This window comes from Phascolarctos cinereus, unplaced genomic scaffold (assembly GCF_003287225.1).
Source record: "Phascolarctos cinereus isolate Bilbo 61053 unplaced genomic scaffold, phaCin_HiC Scaffold_4;HRSCAF=312, whole genome shotgun sequence".
In the NCBI taxonomy this organism is placed as follows: Eukaryota; Metazoa; Chordata; class Mammalia; order Diprotodontia; family Phascolarctidae; genus Phascolarctos; species Phascolarctos cinereus.
The window spans coordinates 10,524,583-10,550,645 of NW_027555847.1; the positions used below are offsets into that span (position 1 = coordinate 10,524,583).

General features: G+C 45.9%; 1 protein-coding gene across 1 annotated transcript in view; it reads right to left on the minus strand.

The window, feature by feature from the left end:
* Positions 1 to 26,063, minus strand: part of DCP1A (decapping mRNA 1A) — a 48,242-nt gene that overhangs the window by 13,817 nt on the left and 8,362 nt on the right. The window contains exons 4-6 of the mRNA XM_020970596.2: positions 11,068 to 11,134; positions 6,609 to 6,747; positions 936 to 1,058 (exon numbers count right to left, since the gene is read on the minus strand). Of these exons, the coding sequence (XP_020826255.1) occupies positions 936 to 1,058; positions 6,609 to 6,747; positions 11,068 to 11,134 (329 nt within the window). The remainder of the gene's footprint in view (positions 1 to 935; positions 1,059 to 6,608; positions 6,748 to 11,067; positions 11,135 to 26,063) is intronic.

Here is a 26,063-nt window from a genome sequence, read left to right on the forward strand (position 1 = left end):
CTGTGATGTGGAACTTTAAACAACTAACAAATCCTTTTACTCCACTCTAGTCCAAACAATTATAAGATGAACAGCATTTAGGAAATCCATCAAGAGATGCCCTCTTAGATTGTCCATCTATTAAAAGTCACACCTCTCAAGGGAAAGCCACAAACTGCCAGTCAGGCTGCAATGCAGGACTCAAGGAACAGGGCCAGGGGCTGCACCTGGAAACTCCTCTACCAGGGCAGGCCGACAACTCACAATCTCAGAGTGTTAAGGGACCTTCCTAGGGTCACTGAGCCAGAACGGGTTGGGCGTGTGTGTGTGTGTGGCTAGAACTCACATCTTCTTGGCTTTAAGGCCAGCCTCTCTATCCACAACAGGATGCTGCTTCTCACCATTTAAAAGTCTATAAAATTAGGAGGAGCATTTGTTTCTGTGAAAGGCAGTACAGCAGTACAGAGAAGTAGCCTGGGCGTTAGAAGCTCTGAGTTCAAGTCTTCCCTCTGTCACACACTGGAGGAAGTCATTAAGTCTCTTAGGGCCGAGACGGGGTGGCGAGCTGCACTGGTAGAGACCTCACTAGGAGGTCTCAATGCTAATGAGATTTTAGGTGGGGCTCCCATCTCTACACTCTGTTTTGTAGCACATAACGTTCATCTCTGAGACCTTCTAATTGATAAGGGGAGAGTCAGGGACTTAGCACACATCAAAGACTTACGGATAATAGCTCCTACCTGTCCGAGTCTGATTTGGGGGTGGGGCAGGGCAATCAGGCTTAAGTGACACACAGCTAATGAGTGTCCGAGGCTGGATTTGAACATAGGTCCTCCTGACTCCAAGGCTGGTGCTCTATCCACTGTGCCACCCAGCTGCCCCTAGAATCTGATCCATAAGAATCAGATGTTTATTCTGTCTTGCTGGGAACAAGTTCTAACTTTAGGCAGACACACCTTCTCCTGTGTTTGTAATCCCGGGGACGTCTCTTCTGATGTCTCCTCAGCACTGCCAGGGTTTGTGAGGCGAGCACTTGGTTGTAACCCAGGGCTTGAGATGGTTGAGTCCGTAATTTGATTCTTTAAAAAAAGAAAAAGGAAAAAAAAATCATTCCATAACTATGGTGACCCAGTTCTCCACAGGAGCTCTCCAAATTTGGGAATAAGAAAGCTGCTTATATTTAATTAAGGAGAAATTTTAAAAGCCCATTCCTGTGTATGCTAAAATAATAATTTCTAGGAACTTTTGTGAGATTTGCTCCAGGAAATAAAATTTTAGCAATAATTTACTCTATTCCTACTAATGGAAAAACCCATGATTATGCTTCAGTTAATGTAGCTCGATAGAAAGCTTTCCAGAAATCAGTAGTATATCTCCACTTGTAACAGCCAATTTACATGGGGTTTTAAAAATACTTGTTTAAAGACAAGCTAAAGACCAAAGCATACTTGTTCTCTGACAATCTCTTTTTAAAAATAATACTTATTTTTTCCCCAGTCACATATAAAGACAATTTTAAACATTCATTTTCTAAAAAATTTGAGCTTTGAATTTTTTCTTTCTCCCTCACCTGCCCCTCCCCCAAGACAATAATCTGACAATCTCTTTAAAGAACTTTATTTTTAAAGGCAACAACTGGAAATGGGATGAAAACTATCAACAAGGAAACTGAATCTATTTTCAGCTTTCTGGGTCCAATTTGGAGACACATGCCCCAAACAGAAACAACTCTGAAAACAAGTGTTAGACCTCCAATAGGAAAATGTCAGAGGCAGTCTTGATAAAGGGACTGCTCCAATACTCTAAGGATGGCAGAGTTCATCCATAAGGGCATTCCCATGACCAACAGGGAACCCAAGCCTTCTATGCCTACTCTTGTTTGCAGCCCCAAAGCTCTGCTCCCTGAGGCTTCCAACCTGGGGAGGCTGGGCTTGGGGTGAGAGATAGACCATCAATCACTAGGCTTATATTCAAAGCCTCCTGAGTTTGGAATGACCTTCCAGAGCTTATGCTCTCTGTTGGTACAGCTATTTAAAACTCAAGGTAGCCTCTAGATCACAGTGCTTATTCTGGGGAGAAAAGTCAATGCCCTAACTACAGCCCAGAAAGAAGCCATCTATCCCTCTTCCTGCTCCTGTACAAATATATCCCCAATTACTACGAGGTTCAACAGTGGTAGGGGCTCAAGCAGAATTTGGGGAAGGCAAAAACATGTGATTTTTCTGTCCACATAATTGAACATGTGCATGTCTATAGATTAGGTTGACACACATGTCCAGGAAGGAATGACAAGGCGGGGCGCTATAAAGAGTAGAGATGCTAAGGCCTATATACCTGTGGGATAGGACAAACTAGCCAACAAAATACAAGGTATTAAAACAGACAGGCCAGAGTGTAAAGATCTTTTTCAATGGTGTATCCAATTCATTTGGAGTCTGAATGTTTACTAATTTCCTCATACAGACATGACGTGCTATCCGAGGGACTAAACTCCTTTAGAACCCTAGATGTGATCATATCACCATGGCTTTTATAAACCTTCCTCCTTATCCTCTCCAGGTAGACAGACTCACTGTCTGTCTCCTCTGGGCAGGACAGGAGCCCCCAGAATGTCATGGACAGAGAAGGGTTTTTCTCTTCAATGCAAAAACACAGATTCCGGTGGCACCACTACCTCCGTGTGTTATAGCACTGATCAAGATGACAGGCCTACTCTGATGAGGACAACTCTCCTTCAAAGAGGTGATGTTTATTCTACTATTAAACAGGAGAAGTGGTTTCAAAAATTAGGAATATACCTTTTTTTTGGGAGAGGGGCACATAAGAAAGCCATTTATTTAGGTTTTTAAAATATATTGTATCCCCTGCCCAACTAATTACGTGTAAAAATAGCTTTCAACATTTTTAAAAAAAAGTTTTAAGTTCCAAATTCTATCCCTTCATCCCCTTCCTCCTCCCTGAGACGGTAAGCAATCTGATATAGGTTACACATATGCAATCGTGTGAAACATCACCATACTGTTCGTTTTGTACAAGAAGACTCGAACAACACAACAAGAAAGAAAGTGAAAAGCAGCACCTTTCAGTCTGTATTCAGAAAACACCAGTCTCTTCTCTGGAGGCAGACAGCACGTTTCATCATGAGTCTCTAGGGACTGTCCTGGATCAGAACAGCCATGTCATTCACAGTTGTGGCTGTTACTGTACAACCTTCTCCTGGTTCTGCTCACTTCACTCAGCATCGGTCCATACAAGTCTTTCCAGGTTTTTCTGAAGTCAGCCTGTTCATCATTTCTTACAGCACAATAGTATTCCATTGCATTCATATACCACAACTGGTTCAGCCATTCCCCAAAGGATGGGCATCCCCTCAATGTCCGAGTCTTGGCCACCACAAAAAGAGCTGCTATAAATGTTTTTGGAGTACGACATTACGTTAACGTCAGATTCAACCAACCTCTCAGAGTGTTGTTTTACCATAACCCTATGAAACCTTTCATGCAGGTCCCATTTTGGAGGTAATTTTCCTTAGAACAGACATTTCTCAAAGCCACATTTTTTTTTCCAGAATGGCAATTCCCAGAAGGTAAAGGCTCCTGGTTTTCTTTACAGATGTGTATAATTCAGCTGCTGTTCCTCGTCCTTACTTAGGGAAGAGCAGCGACACCCCTGGGGTAAAGTGCGGTGTGTTGACTGTGGCTGCTCAGTGCAGCCTGAGCTCGGAAGGCTCGACCGCAGGCTGGGCACAAAGAGTCTGTCTGAACACTTGGGGGGAGACAGAGGCCTCTAGGTCTGTGCACCTCATGTGACATTTCCTTTGTGTTACCCAGAGTCTGCTTTGCTCAGAGGACTGAGCCTTCTGTGCTGTAGGCATGCCAGGCAGGGTGGTCCCCTCCCAGAATCTCCTACATGTCACAATGACGGTAAAGCTCTTCGAAGAGATCCTGGGAGTGTCCTTGCACCACTTCTGCCCTCTGTGGGAGTTCTCCATGAAACAGTCTCTTCTGTAATCGTGCGTTTGGCACTTGGGCTACTTGGTCAGTCTACTGGGATTGCGTTCTCTGCAGTACAGCCTGGACGCTTGGCAGTTCACCTTGAGAGAGGACCTCAATGTCTGCTGCCTTATCTTGCTGCAGATGACTGCACACCTAATGCAGTCTCTGAGGCCGAAATGGAACAGAGTGTGTACAGATCGATTCTCTGCTGCTTGTACCAACTCTGGCCTGACAATTAACATCAAGCAAACAGGTTCTCCACCAGCCAGTACCACAGCCACCCATATGTGTAACCATCAGGTACAGCAAATGGAGAGAATGTGAATGCTGTTGATAATAAGTTCACTTACCCAGGCAGCATACTTTCTAGGGACAGACACGTAGATGACGAGGTTGATGCACGCATTGCCAGGCTAGCTCAGTGTTTAGAAGGCTCCAAAGGAAAGTGTGGGAGAGAAGAAATATTAGACTGCCTCCCAAATGGAAGGTCTACAGAGCCACTGTACTGACCTAACTGCTGTATGCTTGTGAAACCTACCATGCCAAGCACCATGCCAAGAAACGGAATTGCTTCCACCTGAATTGTCTGAGGAAGATTCTGAAGATAATTTAGTAGGCCAAAACCAAAGGCCTTTCTTTTGCTGCTGTCTGCTTATCAAACTCTATGAAATAGCCAAGGTCAGCTCCATGGTTCAACATTAGTTTTTGCCAGGGCACAGACACAGTGGCACCCATGACCGGCTGAGCCTGAAGTTAGAGGAAGTGACAACGGTGAAGCACAAGTGCTCGCAGGCCTTCCCAAGTGAATAAAGCCTTAAGAACAGGCCTCATGATGACCTGGACACCTGACACTTGAGGCTCAGCTTGCTGAGGGTTAGCACTGAATCGTCTAGATGATGACTTTTTGGGCTCTAGTTTCTCGTGAAACACGGACAGGCTGCAGACCACACTGGTGAAGGGAGCAGGGCCCCTGAGGAAATCACACAACTTTCAAAGTATTTCCAACCTGATGGAGCAACGTTACTGCTGCCAGAGGGAAATGAAAGCTGTCATCCAGAGTTAAAATTCCCAGAGAACCTCATGGTATCGCTGGATGAACACAGGTCTGAGCCACAAGATGGGCTCTCAGGCTTGCTTCGAGGCTTCTGGGAACAAACTGAGACAATGTTACTACGCCATCATTTTTAGGTTGTGCCCCAACAAAACCAAGGGCTTTGGTATTACAGCATGCGATAAGGGCCCTTAAATTTGGAAAACTATCATCCTAAAAAATGTTCTTTACCCTTTTCTTTCTTTTTTTTTTTTAACTTTATTTTTAGGTAATTGGGGTTAAGTGACTTGCCCAGGGTCACACAGCCAGTAAGTGTCTAGTGTTTGGTCTGAGGCCGGGTTTGAACTCAGGTCCTCCTGACTATAGGGCTGGTGCTCTCTCTACTGCACCACCTAGCTGCCCCTCTTCTTTACCCTTTTCAACGTGCAGGAAAGCTCAGTTAAGTCACGGCACAACACAGAAAGGGACAGAGAGAATGCTACATTCCACTCTAGAAATGAGTCTCTGGGTTTAATTCCAATATAGTCCACTTGAAGCTGCAAAGCCTTTAATTGTTACCACAGTGGGAAGCAAACCAGCAGCATGTCCCCAAAGCCAAAGCTAGCTGTCAGATACAACTGTCCGCGAGTGAAAGACTCTCCCAGGCCCCAAGAGTAGCCGTCACACAGGACTAGGGGCTCGGGACAAAGGGGGAGAGCATGAAGAGGCCCATAGTCCTTTGCCTGGCCAGGTGGTCCAGTGGTTAGAGCTATATGGCACCAGGAAGACAAGAATTCAGATCCAGACTCAGACCTTTATTAGCTGCCAAGTTACTTTTCTGAGTTTCCATGCTGGTAAAACTGGGATAAAGAGAGCACCGATCTCACAGGATGCTTGTGAAGATCAAAAGATCAAGCATGTGAAGCTTTTCAAGTCTCCCAGGGCTGCAGAGATGCCAGCTGTTATGTTAAAGAGCACAAAGCTCCTGAGCACGTGGGAGACGATGCCCTCCCATGCACGCCAATCATCACTGAGAGAAATGTCAAATTTCCCATTGCATCACCCATGGTCTGTACCACCCAGCTCCATGGGACCACAAAAGGACCTACGATTGTAGCTTTTAAAACAGAAGTTTTAAAATGTTCTTTGAATAAACAATTTTAAATCCCAAGGATCTTTAAGCTACTATCATTTGTGGCTAGTAATGGTAGACTCCAATTACAGTTTTTCTTACAGGCAAATTATTTCTGTTGTGTCTTAAAATCCAAAAGATAAAAATTACAGAAGTCTGATGAGCACACCACAAAACTTTCTTAAAAATCCAAAAGATAAAAATTACAGAAGTCTGATGAGCACACCACAAAACTTTCTTATTGGCACAAAATAACAGTTTAAAAATAAAACAATTTTGTATTTAAAATAAACAAGACACTGGTTATAGGGGGTGTTATAATTAATTTGAGGAAAGAATGTATTATTTTCAGGGAAGAGAACATCTGTATATGTAGAAACACGTATGTTGCGAATAAAACCCCCAGAGGCCCCTTGGCTCTTTTTTGCTTTCCTTCTCCTCTTTCCAAGCCCATCCAGCCCACCCAACTTACACGCTCATACTCATCCTTGGCTTTACTCAGCATCTCTAGGATGTCCATGGGTCTCTTTTCGCGGTGTCCATTGGCTCGGCTGGGGCTCTGCCTGTCACTAGCAGCCTGCTGGCACCTCTGGGTTTCCTGCTCCACCACTCTAAAAACAAGAATTTAAAAGTGTTTGTCAGCCATATAATCTGCCCTTAGAACATCTTGGAGGCACAAACCTTGGAAGGAGACAAGTCTAACCAGCCAATCCATTTAGAATGATGCAAACCCATTTCACATTTGGTAAGCTATAAACACAGAACTGACATGTGTGCTATTTTTTTAAGGAGTAAGCAATAAACACATATGTGAAACTTTCCACTTATGTGCATTCTTTTCACCAGAAGGATCTGAAAGCAAGCCAGACAATGTGCACCGGCAGCAGTAATCCTGAATTTAGACAGGATCAGTGGAGACGAAGGGGAAACGTGAAACACTCTGTAGTAAACTAAATAACAAACAATAATACACCCCCCCGGCCCCCTCCCACACCAGTTGTTCAGAAGAACGACTTGCGTACCCAACAACGACAGGCTTGCACAGAATGAAATGGAGAAAAAAGTTTTCCAGAAAGAAAAAGAAAAGGGGTGGGCAGCATCTGGGTTATACCCCAACCCCTGACAACAGTCATGGGCATTTCAAGCAAAGCGAAGCCTAAAAGCTCTCAGTGTTCTCCTCCTAACAGGAAGAGGACTCTTGCACCTGCTGACGTCCAGACGAGGCTGCCTGGCCAGGCCAGGGCTCTTCTCTAGGCCCACGTCAATCTCCTGGGGGAACCCCTCCCTGCTGACTCACGGCTCTTGGAGCTGAAGAGCCAGATGGAAGGATGGAGAAGGATTTTAAACTCTGGGATAAGTCTGAGCCATATTCCATTGGAGATGCACATGGGTTTTCATCATATCACCATGCGATCCTGGCCCAATGGGCAGTCTGCAGAGTTGGACAGATAGAGAGGAATGACTGAGGTGTACCGAGCTGGCTAAGGGGCTTCCCGAGGCAAGGCGGACAGAAAATTGTCAGTGGGCTTATTTGCTACAAGATATAATCTAGAGGATAGGGAGAGGGCCTGGGCAGGCTCCATGACCCCTTTGAACTCTGCTTGTGTTTACTGTTACTTGTAAACGAGGAGTCTGGGGCAGGAGACGCTGCTCGGGGGGGGGGGAGGAGCAGAGAACCTGAGACAGAACCATCTCATGGAGCTCTAGCTTGAAGATGAAGCAATCGAGAAAAGGGTGAGTTCGCTGGCAATCAGCATTACTCCTTAAGAGTTTGAATCTACCTCAGACACTGACTAGCTGCACAGCCCTGAGTGAATCACTTACTTAGCCTTCCTCAGGCTCAGTTATCTCATCTATAAAGTGGGGGTCATAATAGTATCTACACATAGTTGTTGTCAGGATCAAATGAGAAAATAGATGTAAAGTGTTTTACAAACCTTCAAAGTGCCATAGAGGCTAGCATTTATTGTTATTGATAAAGTACTATATCAAAACCTATAAGGAACCCCAGTCAGAAAACAAATGATGGAAAAAAGGAAGTGGCCCATTGTGCCGGGAACACGTGACAGGGTACATAGAGGGTCCAAGGCATTCACTGCCATTGACACATTTTACCCAAGGGACTAAAGGAAGGTCTCCCCAAGCTCAGTGCGTCGGATACAGAGGCTTCATGGGAAGAAAAAAAAGGCCCAGGATGAGATAATGCGGATGGGATGCAACCTGCCCAGGCAGAGGGAATGGAGAACCCCTGAGAGTGGAGCTGCTGAGTTTACGTATGTGTCGGCCTACTGCCTGATACAAATTAGGACTGGACTGAAGGAGATCACAGATCCAAGTACTGAATGGAAAACCTACTGCCCATGGTGGGAGAAGAGGCATTTCCTCTTCCCTGCAGGTCCTCTAGCAAAGGCTGGAGGACCAATTGTGGGCCAGGTTGTTTCCCTATCAGCTGGACTTCACAGCTTCTGAGGTTCCTTCTAACTCTATGATCTGATGGGGCCAAGAAATGACTGTATGACCTTACACGCAGGATTCCTCCATTAGGAGGTCAGATGAACCGATTACATCTTCTCCTACGAGGGACAAAAATGGTCAAGAGAACAGCCCCATGCCTTCCTTCTCTGGCCCCATGCATGGCTTCCTGCCTAGCTCCTCATGGCCAGGAGCGCACAGCCTGCTTGGGTGCCCGTTCAAAGCAGTGATGATGACCAAGCATAACGTCAGACCAACTGCGTCTTCCTGCACGCACGGCTCTGTGATGCCAAGGACCCGAGCATTTCCAAAAATTAAGTTGAATGTGGGTCCAGGAACAGATAAATTGGGAAAGGTTTTTCATTTTATTAAAGATCTTGGAACAAATGGTTTCCTATTTCAAGAAATTTTTCCTCTCCTGCAGCTACCAAAATGACAAGAGGTGATTTTCACTGTCCTGGCCCCGACAGCCTTGTTGGTGTGGAGACACAGGGTCCTTATGCTACCCACCTAAGTCTTGCTTCACTCTCCCAGAGGCTGCACATTCAACTTAATTTTTGGAAATGCTCGGGTCCTTGGCATCACAGAGCCGTGCGTGCAGGAAGACGCAGTCGGTCTGACGTTATGCTTCGTCGTCATCACTGCTTTGAACAGGCACCCAAGCAGGCTGTGCACTCCTGGCCGCGAGGAGCTAGGCAGGAAGCCATGCATGGGGCCAGAGAAGGAAGGCATGGGGGCTGTTCTCTTCACAACGAGCCTGAGGGCTGGTGCTCTTATTATCCCCATTTTACAGAGGAAGAAACTGAGACAAACATGACTTGCTTGAGGTTACCCTGTCTAGGCCCAGCGCTCCCTCCACGCAATGTGGTGCCCCCTGTGGTGGCCTGCTCTAGTGTTGCTGCATCTCTAGCCACACCCAGTCCACTCCACTCTGCCTACACTCCTGTGGCTCACTTGGCCCCAGAGGAAAGCTGGGAAGTGTGGGACGCAGGGCAGCAGCCACTTCTCCTGCAGACAGATGCACTGGTGGCCCACCACACGCACAGGCCCTGCTTGACACGCACGCGGATCTTTCGCACTTCCCATAGGTCTGTGGCCTCCCTTGCCTCCCCACAATCTCCGCCTTCAAGGACTCACAGGGGTGGCCCAGGCCAGCATTACAGGCAGTTGCTTTGCAGCGGCTCACAGTCTCAACAGACAAACAAAAAGCAAGGCTGCCCGTGAATCCTTGGAGAGGAGACGTGGCAGCGATAAGGAGGAGCTGCCTCCCATCTTTAAATGAACCCCCTCTGACTTGCTGACTACTTGCAGGGGCAGGGCCAGGGAAGCCAGCAGCTGATGGCTCCCTCTAGAGCACTGGGCTTTCCGTGTGCAACTTTTCATCTGGGTCTCTTAAGCAAGAAACCTCCCAGACCCTTACAAAAAGTCACTCCTAAAAATGCGAATAACTTTGGGACTGAGATGGCACCGGTCATTCATGCATTAGTGCGAAGTCATTTGCAACTGGGGGTGGGGGAAGACAGATGTCAGCAGACAGCCAGGGCTGGGCAGGAAGCAAGAGCCCCAGAGAAGGGGATGGGGAGGTGGAGGACAGGTCTGACCCAGAGGCCTGCGCCCAGGAAGCGGGCAACCAACTCATTCCTTCTGTGCCTGGGACCCAGGACTCAGATTCATTCTAGTCACAAGACAAAGAGAAAAAGGCAGGATACCGAATGTTGAACTCATAGGCTAGTTGTGAGAACAAAAGGAGATCATTTAAATAAAGTGCTTCGGGAAATGCCAGCAAAGTCAGGATTTTTTTTTTTTTTGGCTAGGCGGTGAGGTTAAGTGACTTGCCCAGGGTCACACAGCTCGTAAGTGTTATGTGTCTGAGGCCAGATTTGAACTCAGGTCCTCCTGACTCCAAGGCCAGTGCTCTATCTACTGTGCCACCTAGCTGCCCCAAGCATCACGATTACTGTCAGTTAAAATGTGCCTTTATGGGGGGCAGGTAGGTGGTGCAGTGGATAGAGCTCTAGCCCTGAAGTCAGGAGGACCTGAGTTCAAATCTGGCCTCAGACCAAACACTTGACCTGTACTAGCTGTGTGACCCTGGGCAAGCCACTTAACCCCAATTGCCTAAAAAAACCAAACCAAAACAAAAAAATAACATGCCTTTATGAGCCAGGCTTGGAAGATGACCATCATTTTGTAAGAGTTTCTAGGGCCGGGGTTCTTAACCTGGAGTCCATGGACTTGTTTTTTTTTTCCTTTTTCTTTATAAAATATGTTGGTAACTTTACTTGAATACAACAGGTTTCCTTTGTAATCCTCTAGCTCAAGCCACCAATTCCCAAATAAACCTGCTGTAAACAGAACCATGGTCCAAAGCATCTTCCTGGGAGAAAGGGACAGTAGGGAAAACATTCATTTCTCATAGATTAGTCAGACAGCTGTGGAATTAAAAGGGGGATACTTACTTGGCCATGAGTTTGGCTATGCGGTGACAGTCATTCTTGTCATAAAACCAGATACTGTAAATTGACACTTGAAAAATAAAAAAAAAAATTAAAATGAGAAAAAGAACTTCACAAATGATCAGGAATCAATGGACAGATCAAAGCAACCCATGACCATCAAAAAGTAACTTGGAAGACACTGTCAACCCTACACGTGGATTGGTAGAGAACTCATGGGGATGGGATCTGAATCCCTGAAAGGAAAAACCCTGGACTTTCCCACATGGCCAAATCTCTGGTCACCTGAAGATACAATCCTATCAACTGGCCTTTCATTGTGGCTATACCCAATCTCCCAATTCTGGCCTGTTACCTCCCAATTGCCCCTGGCCACTTCCTACCCTTAATCCCAGTCTCCATTCTCCCTTGACCACGTGGTCCAGGTCCCTGGTGTTCTGTTCACCCCAGCTTACTGGCCACTCCCATCCAGATCCTCCTTAGACTCCTCCTCCAGTCTCCCCAAAGTCCTTGGCCAGTCCTGGACATATGCAGTCTTTCTGTATATAAAATTCACCTTGTCTCCATTAAGGTGCTGAGATTCTTAAGAGTCTAGCCAAGGACTCAGAGTCTTAAGAGCTGGCCTATTTGCATTAACGATTCAAATGCTTAGATTCCTTAGGAGTCTGGCCAATATGCTGGATGTTCTAATAAACCTTATGTTTGGCTGAAAGTTTGGGTTGAATTCATTTGGATAGGACCCACATGTTGTGATTTTGGGTCCCAGCACCTCTAAACCTCAACAGAACTAAGTTTGCCCATGAAAAAACACCTGTCAGAATTGAGATGGCCAACATTCACAGGAAAAGTCATTAAGTGGTACACATTACTAATTGATACGTTTTCAACAACCAATAGGACAGAAAAGCATTGGAACCCCTGAAAACTGCCTCCAACTTGGAGTAGAATCATTTCCAACAAACCAAAGCTCGGGAGAGACGCTCCTTGTCCCAAGAACCACAGCACCTGTGACAAAGGATTTCTCATAAATTTTATGGCTGAAGATGAAAACAGGCCATTACAGTTTATTGCTGTGTGGTAAAAAAAAATCATTCATGTTATTTGAAAGATCATAGAAATGATTTTGGAAATGTAACGGTCAGAGGAGGGGCAAAAGGCCAATGACAGGGGAAAGGACTCCTGGGTAAAAACTGCACCTGATGATTTCTCCCCGTTTTTTGCATGCTGTGGTAGGGAGGGGGGAGTGGGAGAGCTGAGCTGAGCTGTAGTTACGGACCAACCAAGCAGAACATCATTTCAATGTAGGTGTTTCCCCTTCCCTGCCCCCACTGGCGCTGGCAGCTCGGAAAGGTAGGCCCTTGTCCTCGCCTGCCCAGGCCCTACGGGGCCAGCCCTGGGGAGTTTCAAAGAACGGATTACAACTCATCTTCTACAGATGGAGCAGTGGCAGTGCACATGAGAGATGCCTTTGTCTCTCAAAGTGTAACTTTGTCCACTGCAGCTCGGTTTTATGAGTTTTAACTGATATTTTATATTTTGCACTTAAAATTTCAGGTAAAATGATTAATGAAACAGAAAATTTGTGAATAAAATTTAGTAATTCCTTAACAAAAATTTGCTAGGTATCGTACAGACTGAGAACTGGGAAATGGATCTGGGATTTCTTGATTTAACAACCTCCTAGGTGAGAGAACTTCCTTGAGGAAAGCAGGGCAGCACCTTCCGAGAAGGTAGGTGACTTGCCCAGGGCCGCCCAGCCAGTTTGTGTCAGAGGCAGGATTTGAACCCAGGTCATCTTGGCTGCAAGGCCAGACCTCCATCCGCTGCACTGCACAGAATGTGGGGGGAAAAAACCAGTGCAAGCACAGAAAGTGCAAAAGAGGATTCGAGAAATGGCCTAAGCAGAAAATACGACCGCAGCCCGGAGGCAGGGCTGCGGCAAGCTCATCTCAGCACTACAGCCGCAGGCTGGATGCCCTCGGTTAAGAGGAACTGTTTTAACGGCACTAGACTTGTTCTGGAAAGTTCTCATCTGCAAATTACAATAATAAAAAAAAAGATCCTTTGAAACAGTAAGCTGTGTAACAAGTTTTGTTTCTTAATAAAGTCTATCAACCCAAACTCACAGGCTTCCAGTGCCTGGCACATAGTAGGTGCTTTCACAAACATCCACTGACTGATTCCACATCGCCTTTGCGCTCTCCTTCTCGCCAGCTCTACAGAGGCAGCCTCTGGATGCCGAGAACACACAACCAGGCTCACGGCAGCAAATGTCCCAGCAGTGCATGTCTTCCAACTGTCACATGATCCACACAGCTAAGCCAGGCAGGAAGAAACATCTGCATCAAACCCAGGCTCAATCAATTGTCTTATACCAATGTACCATGAGAGACGCGTTTTAGGGGCAGCGAGGTGGCACAGTGGATAGAGCTCTGGCCTTGGAGTCAGGAGGACTGGGGTTCAGATCTGGCCTCAGACTGTGTCACCCTGGGCAAGTCATTTAACCCCAACTGCTTCACCAAAAAGCAAAAAAAGAGCCACGTTTTTATGATGTTTGTGTGTATATCTATGTGTACACATACACTCTCTCAATCATGAAAGACTTAATAGCTCTGATCAATAAGTCTTTTCCGGGGCTATTAAAATAGCTCCTCCTACCTGGGGCACCCAGACTGACATAGCCTTGCTGCAGTCCGAATGCCAGAGCTGGGGTTGTATTTTCTGCTCAGGCCATTTCTAGAATCCCGCTCTGCACTTTCTGATCAATGACCACCCATAACGCTGGAAGACCAATGATGAAGAGCTATCCCACCTCCTGACAGAAGTGATGGACTCCACATGCAGAATGAGACATACTCTTTTGGATATGGCCGATGCAGAATTTGTTTTGCTTGAATATGAATGGTTTTTACAAGAGTTTTGTCCCACTTTTTCTTCCACCCTGAAGGGGCAGGCAATCACACACACACACACACTCTCACAAATGAGGCAGGCAGCTGGATGGCTCAGTGGATGGAGCACCAGGCCAGGAGTCAGGAAGACCTGAGTGCAAATCTGGCCTCAGACAGTCACTAGGCATGTGACCCCAGGCAAGTCACTTCACCTCTATCTGCCTTAATCCACTGGAGAAGTAAATGGCAAGCTACTTCAGGATCTTTGCCAAGAAAACCCATATGGGGCCATGAAGAGTAGGACATGACTAAAGAACTGGACAACATATATATGTGTATAGGTGTTGTGTGTACACACACACACACACACACACACACACCACACGGAGGGATGTATACATGTCTAGTGTGCCAAGTCTCAGCACAAACTTATCAAATCCATCACTTGAAAGTTCATTTAAATTTATTTTATACTTTTGCAACTTTGGAAATTTTGAAGAATAACACTTTCGTTCTAATTTCAACAAGGCAGAGCGCCCTGCTGTTGCTGGTGGAAGCCCTCTGCCCAGCCGCTCTGGTCACCGGCTCGACCTCCCTTAGAGGGTCTGCAGCACAGTCACACCAAACCGCATGGATACATCAAAATCCTCAGATAGTCTGAAGTCTAGGGTTACACATACAAGCCTTGTGGCAACTGACCAGCAGCTGATCAAAGTGTTTCCAAAACTCAAAAATTATAGGATTTTAATAGGAAACACATCAAAAATTTTAAAATTTCAAATCATTAAACTTTCAGACGTTGCCTTTTTCATTTTTGTAGCATTTGTACTACTGACATTATCAAAGCTCCAAATTAGCCCAAGACTTTGGGGAAGGACATCTGAAACTTTTCATTTATCTGAAATACAAAACTTATTCTGCATATGGCGTCCGTCACGTCTGCGAGGGATGGGACAGCTTCCTTCATTGGTCCTCTGGAGCCGTTGATTCTTTCACAACCGTTCATCTTTACAATGTGGCTGTTACTGGATGAAGTGTTCTCCTGGCTGGATCATTTCCTTCGGCACCAATTCAGAGAGTCTTTCGGCTTTCTCTGAAACCACGTGTTTCATAATTTCTTCCAGCCCAAAATATTCCATTACTTTCACCTGCCATAGTTTGTGTAGTCACTCCCAACTGATGGGCATCCTTTTTAATTTCCAGTTCTTTGCCACCACAAAAAAGCTGCTATACCTAGAATGTTGGGGGTTTTTTTGGGTATAGATGGATCCTTTTCCTCTATCTTCCCCACCCTCCGCCCATCTCCTTGAAGCACAGGCCCAATAGTTACCCTGACACTTTATAGGGTAACCCCAATCAATGATCCCATCATTTCTGAGCACTGTCCACATGATCTGAACAAGTAACTGAAGGAAAAAAAATCGAAAAGAAAATCTCATACTCCAAGGGAACTTTTATTTCTACTCTATTGGTTGATAGGTCAGAGCTTATGTTCATTGTAGTCTTCAGAAAAGGGGTTTTGGGGAAATATTTCAAATAAACAAAACCCCCAGTTCTCCTAAACTCCCTCCAACCCAGCTGAATATTGATTCACTGACTGCACCACTCCGTTCAAAATTCAGTTGAGGCCACAAAGAACAAGTCCTAAGCTGGTGTTTTCTCCAAGGTTTCCTATGTCTGGGCCCATCAATGTAACTTGATGAAAGTTTCAGATGCAGAATTTGTCAGGATGAACAGGACACATATTTTTTGTGACAGAGCAATTAAATGTTTTCATGAGGAACTTTAAAGAAAGAATTAAATATTGATCATCAAAATAATTCAATCACAGCTGACAACTTGTCATGACACTTTGTCTTCATTTTGGCCATTTTTTCTCCTTCTGCAGAAACAGAAGCATCACCACAAAGGGACTGTGTCCATGTTATCAAGAAACCCTTTCCCACCACCTGACGCCCCTAAAAAGCTTTTTCAGAAGCCTGTTTGCTGAAGAAAGGAAGATAAGCAACTTGAAATGAGAGCTTAATGGGGGGAATGATAAGAGTCACACTCCATTCTGCCAGAAAGGGCTCTGCAGAGGTTCAGCTACGCTTGCCAAAATCCAACCCGTCTGCCAACGTGTCCAAAGCTTCACTTCCTGAGCTCGGCAGCGAGTCAGAGGGAGTTACCAGGAAGTCAATCAATGTCACTTATGAGAAAACGCAGACAAGCCAACAGATAACTAAAGCCCACGAAGGACAGGGTCTCCTTGCTACCTTGTCGGGCTATGAGGGCACAATATTCTGCCAACAAGTGGCATCTTCCAGTTGAAACTCCTCCGGGGACATTTCTTTACATAATGCAATTATATAAAGAAGTTATTAAGACCCTACTATATGCACGAGGAACTTACTAAGAGGCAATAAATAACATAAAGATAGAGGTGACCCAGGTCCTGCTCTTAAGAAAATTATACTCAGATGGGGAAAGGTCAGGTACAAAAACAACTATGGTAAAAAGAAACATGAGTTACTGCAAGAGACATCCAGATAAAGAGTTCTGAGAAACAAGAGAAGGGAGCGGCCTTCTGGTTGGAGGAGGGAAATGGGGCTTCACGGAGCCCTTGCAGGGGACCCTGAAGAGGAGACTTCCAAATAACAACATCCACACAGGCTCAAGCCTGGGACAGTCACAGGAGCCCAGAGGCAGAGGAGGAAGGGACCTCAGAGGCTAAGGCCAACAGCGCACTTTACAGATGAGGCACACGCGGCACATGACCATCAGGACACAGTAGGTGCACACTGGCTGGAGCATGGAGCACGTGAAGTATGGCTGGAAACTATGAATGAGTGGATTAAGCACCCAGTGGACACAATGACTCCACGATGTAAATCACCAAAGCACACCAATAAGTACAAAGATGACCAATCCTGACCCCAGAGAAGACGGGGAAAACACCTCCCTGTCCCGCAGCAGGCCGTGAAAGATGCCAGTGCTGGTTGGCCTGCCTGTTCTTTCCTATTAAAAGGGAAGGTTCATGGGGTGGGCATTGGGCATACGGAGTCAGAACAAAAGTACCCAAAAAACCTCAAACAAAACAAAACAAAAACAGCTGGAGGGCAGTGAGAGAGAGAGAGAGAGAGAGAGAGAGTGTGTGTGTGTGTGTGTGTGTGTGTGTGTGTGTGTGTGTGTGTGTTGGGTGGGGAGGATGGAAAGCGGCACCACCTTGCATTCGTCCATTCGGCTGAATCTGCACTCCCCCTTGTCCCCCCGGTTTTTCTTTAAATGTGTTCTGGAGGCTCTTTTCATTCTGTACACCACCATTACTTCCCAAATTACCCCCATACCCCAATCCCAACCTTCCTTATAGCAAATAAGCCCAGACAAGCAAAACAAAGTCCTCTCAAGTCAGGACTGGTCACTGGGCTGAAAAAGCTCTGCTGTCTCTCCACATGGTTTTCCTTTAGGTCAATGTCACCAAGTAAATTGTTCTTCAATTTTCACTTGGCATCAGTTCATACAAATCTTCCCTGGGACTCCTTCCTTCCCAATAAGTATCATTCCCATTTTTTTGGATGAAAAAAGCTGAGGCATGGAGAGGTAAAGATCATAGGATCATAAATTCCAAACCAGAAGGGACCCCACAGGCTAAAATGAGTCTAAACCTCTCATTTTACAAGTGAGGAAAAACTGAGACATCCAGGAAAGTGAAGCTTTCTGACTCTAGCCAATGCTCTGTAGTTTCCAAGGCCCCAGGGCCAGGACAATGCCCCAGGTTTCTTGCTTCCACCATCAGGGCTTTCTGTACTACACCACTGATTAAAGGATGTGACATCCATAAAGTACTTAGCATATCTCCTGGAAGAGCAGGCACTACATAAATGCTTATTCCCTCCCTCCCCACCCTGCCCCACCTTGGGGCACTCGCCACCCACAAGCCATCATCCTCTGTAAAATTGTAAGCACCAGTACATGGACTTGGGCTGACACTGAGCAGCAGGGTAACCAGGGAGAAAGTGAGTCAGGAGAGCTCTGGTTCACAACCTGTCTGAGAAACACTTTCCAGCTGTGAGCTTGGGCATGTACCTAAACTTCTCTGACTCTCGGTTTCCTCTTCTGTGAAACAGGGACAACATTACCAAGAGAACCCACCTACTGGGGCTCCAAGGAGCTCATCGATGATAATTGCTCTGCAAAAACTTGTTTAAAGTATTCTTTAATGACTGATAAACAGTCAAGGAACAGGCAGTTATCAGAAGGAGAAATCAAAGCTATCTATAGCTACATGAAAAAATGCTCTAAATCACTAATAATTAGAGAAATGCAAATGAAAACAATTCTGAGGCACCACCTCATACCCATCAGATTGGCTAACAGGACAGAAAAAGAATATGATAAATGCTAGAGGGGGATATAGGAAAGGCGGGACACTGATGTACCGTTGGTGGAGTTGTGAACTGATCTACCCATTCTGGAGAACAATGAGGAACTACACCCAAAGGGCTATAAAACTGTGCATACCCTTTGACCCAGCAATACCACTACTAGGTCTGTATCCCAAAGATATCAAAGAAAAAAGAAACTGAAGGGATGCCATCAATTGGTGAATGGCTGATCAAGTTGTGATGGAATATTATTATACTATTGTGTTATATGAAATAATGAGGGGGATGGTTTCAGAAAAACCTTCGGAGATTTATACTGACTGATGCAGTTAAGTAAGCAGAACCAGGAGAACAATCCATGCAGTAATAGCAACATTGTAACAATGATCAAGAGTGAAAACCTCTGCTGCTCTGACCAATACAATGATCCACCTCAATTCTAAAAGACACATAATGAAAAATGCTATCCACCTCCAGAGAGAGAACAGATGGGCTCAGAGTGAAGATGAAGCACATTTTTCCTCCTTCTTTTTATTCCCCAGAACATGGCTAATGTGGAAACATATTCTGCACAATTTCATATGTGTAATGAGCATGGTGCTTCTTGCCTTCTCGAGGGATGAAGGAGAGATTTTGGAGCTGAAAAGGTTTCTTCCTTTATTTAGCACAATGCTGGTCACAAAGCAGACACTTAATAAATGCTAACAGAAGCACTGAGTCAAATCCAAATGACCTTGAAATTCACTGGAGATGCTCTGAATGAGGAACAGGGATCACTACGATAGAGCCTTTTCTATATTAGTCTGACAAGTGATTTTCAATTGTGAACATAAGGACGCTGTTTGACTTACATAGAGAAAAGAACTAGAGGCATTTTGGTAGAGTGGATAAAACACAGGTCCTGGTGTCTGGAAGATTTGGGTTCAAATCCCAACTTGGGCATTTACTAGGTGTGTGACCCTAGGCAAGTCACTTGACTTCTTGGGCCTCAATATCCTCTTCTATAAAATGAGAAGTTTGGTTTTAATGGCCTGAAAGATTTCTTACACCACCATATCTATGATCTCACAAAATGGCTTTAAATTGTAAGCAAATATATTTAGACTAAACACAAGAAGAACCTTCTGGATCATAGATATGCCTACAAAGTGGAATAGACATCATGGCAGTAAGCCTGCCCCTGCAGGAGCAGAAGACTGGGGCTGGTCAGAGTCTCTGGACCCACTGTGGTGACCACGTTAGAGGAAGAGTCAATAAGCAGCACTAGTGATCCCACCCAGCCAGAAGAAGGATAATAAGGGTGGGCCTGATTCCTGGGAAGACATATTTACTAAATGTCTGTTGAGTGGAATGGACTGACAGAAAAGGGTGGCCTGAAACCAAGCGCAGGAGAGGCTGGTAAACGAGCTAGTAGCCAGTAAAATACTTGGGCAGCTGGAGAGAGGTAAGGGGTACTTACATATCCAGTGGCAAAGAGGCCTAAGTTCAGAGAACAGAAAAACCAGGGGGCAGGATAGGATAGAGGGAAATATGGTTAGACTTTCACAACATGACTATCATGGAAATGTTTTGCATGGTTTCACATGTATAAACTATATCCAACTGCTTGCCTTCTCAATGAGGGTGGGTGGGGAGGGAGGAAGGGAGTGAATTTGGAACTCAAAGTTTTAAAAAACTAATGTTAAAAATTGTTTTTATATGCAACTGGGAAATAAGATATACAGGCAGAGGGGTACAGAAATCTATCCTGCCCAATAGGAAAACAGAAGGGGGAAGGGGATAAGAGAAGGGTGAGGGGTGATAGAAGGGATGGCAGATTGGGGGAAGGGGTATCCAGAATGCACGCTGTCCTGGGATGGGGGGAGGGGAGAGATGGGGAAAAACGTGGAACTCAAAATCTTGTGGAAGTAAATGCTGAAAACTAAAAATAAACAAATCACTTAAAAAAAGGAGGGAGGGCTAAGTTCTAAGTCTGGAAGACTGTTTGATTTGTTTACTGGGCAGACAGAGGGGGCTATGCAGTGGCAGACTAAGCGCTTGAATCCACTGCGTTCTTTCACAGGTAGCCCCGCGTGGCAGAAAGCTTGAGAGTCCGTTCTGTCCCTGACCAGCCACGTCTTCTGGGTAGTGGCTCTGAGAACTCCTCCCTCCCATCTAAAATGAAGGCACCGAGCCTCGATCAGCAGCCCATCTATCTCTGACGCTGCCCGTCAAAGCAAGACTAGCATGAGACAGGCAACAAAAACCACGGACCAGTGTGAGCTGTGGCTGAGTCCTTGAGCCGATTCTGCCCCTTCAATGTCTTTTTTCCTACAACTGCCGCTTCTTGTCACTGTCATTTGACAACAGGTTTCATTACACGTTCTTAAAAACAAAAATCTATCAAAAGCAAGTAGAAAGACTAGACCTCACAGGCTCTAAAATCAGTAAATTCAAAAAGAGCAAAACTAAAACGAAATGCATTCTTGATGAGCGCAGTAAGAAATAAATGCTGATCTCAGATCCTACCATAAAGTAGCCCCAAATACCACTGAAATGGTTTTGGATGGAAACACAGGATCACATGGAGTGCCCATTCCCCAACACCACAAATCTCCCTAAAGCAGGTGTCTTAACCTGGCATTTATGAACTTGTGTTGAGTGGCTTTCCTTTGTAACCCCATGCTTTTATTTTATTCATTTAAAAACATGATGCTGAGAAGAGTCCACAGGTTTCTCCAGATTGCTAAAGGGGCCCAGGACACCAAAAAAGGGTAAGAACTCTGCATGAAAGGATCAAGAATTTTTGATGGGAAATAAGGAAGGGAATCTACTTTTAATATTTTGAAATGATAATGAATTCAGAGATAACAAAGCAGGCATTCAAGAAGACCTTCTTACAATAAACCAGCAGCAACATCTGACTGAAAACCCCCCAGCCGGGCTCAATGACCCTCATGTGCTGATGGCGCTTTCCCATCTTCCCATTAACTGAGGTGACCACTGTCAGGCTCCTGCCTTATCTTGGCCCTGAAGGCTGGACTAATGCAGTCGCCACACAGCCCGTTAAAGAGCCAGACAGACGACATCAGTGTGTCCGCTGCTGACGGAGGACGGCCTTCCTTCAGCTCAGACGCACTCTCCTAACACCTCGCCAAGGTGACAGAACGCCATGGCTCAGCTTGCTTGGCTTGCCTTTTTTTTTCTCTGAGACCTGAGCCGAGGCCCGCAGAGGTTCTGCCTGGAGACAGAGCTCACACGTGCACCTGGGGGAATTCAGCAGCAGCCTGTGCTGCTCTTAGGTCTGGAGGTTCCTGCCAACACCGAGGGCCACTTCTCTCGGCATTTCTGACTGTCCTGCCCTTGAACTGGGAAAGGACGAGCCAAGAAACAAGAAAACACACCATTCTGTGGCCCTTCTGGACAAACTTTCCGGCTGGCACCTGCATTTTCAACACCAGGTAAATGAGTCTCCCTGACCCTACCGAGGAACTAATTTTGATTACAAACCTTATCCATGGAAAGCCAGATCTCAGATACAAAGGAAGAGTTGTAGCCGAAATGGAAACGGAGGAGCCCTTCACACAGACTTCCAGAGGTAAGTCTAACGATGATTTCCCTTTTCCATTTTATTTGATTTAGCTTCTGATTTTCTTCTGCAAAATTAGCTAAAGATCAATATGCTAAGATAATAATAACAAGCCATCCAGAAACAAAACATTTTCTCCAGGGAACACTTCCGTCCACAAAGCCTTCACGTGTTTATGGAGGGCTCTTGGAAACCTGTTTCTTGTTTAAAACATGCTTATCTGTGACAGAAAGGGGAGGACAGTGGCAGCTTTTCTTTTGGAAAGGATGGAAAAATCTCCCTTCACATACACATACACACTATATGTGCGTACTGCATTTATGTATTTAAATACTGACTTTCACACATGTTTTAAACTGTAGAAAGTGACATTCAGGAGCAGATGGGGGCAAACGACACATGTCTAATGTACCATAACCACAGACCTACTCAGCCAGTGGCTTTTAATCAGTCAAGACAGGAGCCTGTATTAACACAAGGATGGACACCCTTTTTACCTGAGATAAAGCAACAATTGTTTCCAACAAATTACATCTTATCTATTAAAAACACCAAGAGAAAACAGACCAAACAGTGACAAAAGGACAGTTTTCCTCCTGGTAACTGAACTGTTCAAGGAGGCAAGAAGGCTGAACCTGGGGGAGGCTGTCCCCGTGCTCTGTCTCTTAGGGGCGCTAAGACCCGCGACAAATCACAGACCACGCAAGGCCCAAGTTTCTTTATCTATAAAATAAGGGAGTTAGACCAGATGACCATGATGATCCCTTCTAGGTCCCTCTGTCAAGTCCCAGAAAGAGAATGTTTCTGTATGTTGAGGGCTGAGCAGAGTTGAGGACATCGCCTCAGATACTTACTGTGTGATCCTGGACAAGTCACTTAATCTTGTTTGCCTCAGTTTCCTCATCTATAAAATGAGCGGGAGAAGGAAATGGCAAACCACTCCAATATCTTTGCCAAGAAAACCCCAAATGGGATCACGGAGAGTCAGACACGATTGAAATGACTCCATCAGCAAAAAAAAGGTCACCTGGAATCCCAAGAGTGGATCGAGCAGGAGTATCATGGCCAGATCTGTGTTTTAGGGGGAGTGTTTTCCTGGCTTTCTGGCAGATGAATAGCATAGAGAAATCTGAGGCAGGAAGAGCAACGAGATGAGGGCCTGACTGCAGAAGGTGAGATGGGAACAGACAAGAGAAGCTAGATGCCAAAATGAGAAGCTCTGGCTCAATTGGATATGAGGAGTGAGTGAGGATGAGCCCAAGATGGTGACTGGAAGGATGGTGGTGCCTTCCACAGAAGTGGGAAAGGGCTTGAGGGGAAAGAGGAGCTCTGTTTTGGACTTGATGAGTCTGAGATGTCCCCTGGACATGCAGGCTGCAATGTCAAATGGACGGTTGGTGGCCCAGGAGAGAATGGGGCTGGACATATAGATCTGTGGGTCACCTGCACAGAGATAATTAACAAAGCCCCGGGAGCTGATGGGGTCACCACATGAGAGAAGATATGGCGAGGGTCCAGGACAAGCCTAGGGGAGCAACCCTAATTGGGGGAGGAGGAGGTGGTGCCAGTGAAGGAGACAGAAACAGCATCAGACAGGAAAGAGGACATACTGAGGAGAAAAGGGGGAGAGGGGGTAGCAGTGTCAAATGCAGCAGAGGGGTCACGTCTAATAGGAGTGGCCTGCAGGAGAGGAATTGGGGGGTTCAGGACCCACAAAGAAGACATGAGGACAAAAGCTATTAGAACACACATTTCAGGTCTTCCCCAATATACAGATCTGCTGAAAAAATTGTGAAAGGAAAAGCTTTCCTTAAATCATGGTTGCCTAAGTCTAGTCACCTAAAGTGGTTTCCACGTGGGTGGCAAACGTTTCTCCTTTCCTGCCCTGACTTTCTGTATATACACCTCCCTATTATCTGAACACTGTCTTGAAGAGTCAGCTGAAGAGTCCCAGGCCTTGGGGTGGCGAGGCAGAGCCAGGGCGGCAGCATCTTGGAGAGGTCTCATCAACCACAAAGCAAGGATAGGGAGTGAGGGCTGGACAGCCCAAGGGTGGCCCTAGTATCTATAAAATGTGTGTGTGTTGGGGGGGAGGGGGTCCCTCTTCAGAGGAGTTTTATAAAGACAGAGACAATCAGCACCTGGGATGAGAAGGTGTGGATGGGCCTAGCAAGCTGCCTCGGAGGAAGGACAGGAGGTCAGAACACCATCGAACCAGGACAGGATACAAGACCACCAAACACTAAAATGACAGCCCCTACCCTGCCTCCATCTGAAACACATCTCATACCCGTGCTTTTCACAGTGTACCCACAGGCACGCCCCCATCCGAGGCCTCCTCTGCTTTCTTATCCTGTGGTGGGTGTTCACCCTGGGCTCCCCAAGGCTAGGCCAGGAGTACAACTTCCTCTCATGACCCTTGTACAGCCATGCCTCCCCAAGCATCCACGCTATCAGTGGCATTAGTGGCTCTTGAACAAGCACAAAGACAGTCAGAGGCCAGGACTAAGTTTCTGGCTCTTTCGGTGCTTAGGATGTGACATTAATGACCACTGGATTCCCGAACTTAGAGCTGCTCCAACCCTGAACCCTGAAGAGAGGCAGGCCTTAGGCCTCCAAAATTCACATCATATCACGTTGGCATCTGCTTATGTGCGAGACTTCCACAAACCAAAAGAGCTAATGAGGGTGAAACACACGCACATGCACACGCACACATGTAGAACTCTTGTGCCATCCCTTTGGTTCCGCTCATATTCTTATGATCAATAGCTTACGTTCTCATTCCCAAGGCACCCAACCAGATGGGAATGAACTTTCCCCTGAAAACAACAAACCTTTCCTTAACCCAACAGCCTGCAAGACAATCCGCCCTTCCCCGTTGTACCTGCTTCCAGGGTACACTGGGTTTTTAAGGAGCAGGGAATCTGAGATGATGTGGCTCTCCCCTTCTCAGCCCCCTCAGCAACATGGAGATGTGGATGTCTATCCCACCTGAATGAGGGCTTTCGTGAAGGACGAGCCTAGTGCATCATGTCACCTAGCATTGCCTTATATCTGGGAGCCCTTACTAATTTCAACAGCCAGCCATTCACAGTAAAACTGGGGTGATGACTAATGTTAAGAAATATCAAGCCCGACAATTCCCACTCAGTAAGATCACAGATTTGCACATTTTAGCTCCTTCCAAATCTGGGTCTGAATCACCATAGATTAATATTTATTTCCCCTTCAACATCCAAGTGAACAGTTATTAATACAGACATCCGCCTGCCTTTCGAAAGCACCAAAGAGTTGGTTTTTTTCCAAATTTACCCACACTATGAATTATCAAAGAGGCAAAGGACAGGGTAATTATCTCAACAGATGAAGTCACTGAGAAGCGAAGAGATGCACTCTCTTTTGCCTAGAAATGTAAAAGTAAAGCTAGGAACAGAAAACAACAAAATTAGTAGCTTTCAGCAAGCTTTAATGTGTCTAGATTTATAAAATGTTATTGGAAAATAAAGATGATGTAGACCTCAACAGTGTCAGCTCCCTCCTCTGATCCAACAAGCCTACTAAGTGCAAAGAGAAGCTCTTTCCCCAAAGAAGTTTCTCTTCCTAGTGGGGTTAGTTTCTGCAGCAGCAATCTGTATTTCAACACAACCACATGATAGTCTGAGTCAGGAGCAGGTACGATAACTCAGGGTGTTAACAAAGTCTTCTAGGAGGAGGCGGCAGCAATGGGATTGATGAGGGAAGGAGCTCATGGCTCCAGGCTGGAAGGAGACCAGCAAGGACAGGGCACAGCATCTGTGCGGGGCGGGAACAGGTCCTCAGCCTGTGGAGGAGGGCTGGTACCCACCTGAGGCGTTTGCATTTCATCCTAGAGGCAATAGGCAGCTACCAAAGATTCTCGAGCAGGGAAGTGGCACGGCCAGATCTGCGCAGCGGCAAGATTACTTTAGCAGCTATGTTAAAGAGGGGATGCAGAAGAGAGACTGGAATCAGTCATCCAGTTGGGAGCTGACTACGCATTGCATGGGAAGAGTGAAGGCCTGAATTAGGTAGGGGCTGTGAGTACAGAGAAAAGCCACTGGGGGTGCAGGGGAGAGAGTGCCATAGTGCACAGAATGCTAGGTTCGAATCCTACCTCAGACACGTAGAGCTATGATCCTGGGCAAGTCCCTTCAC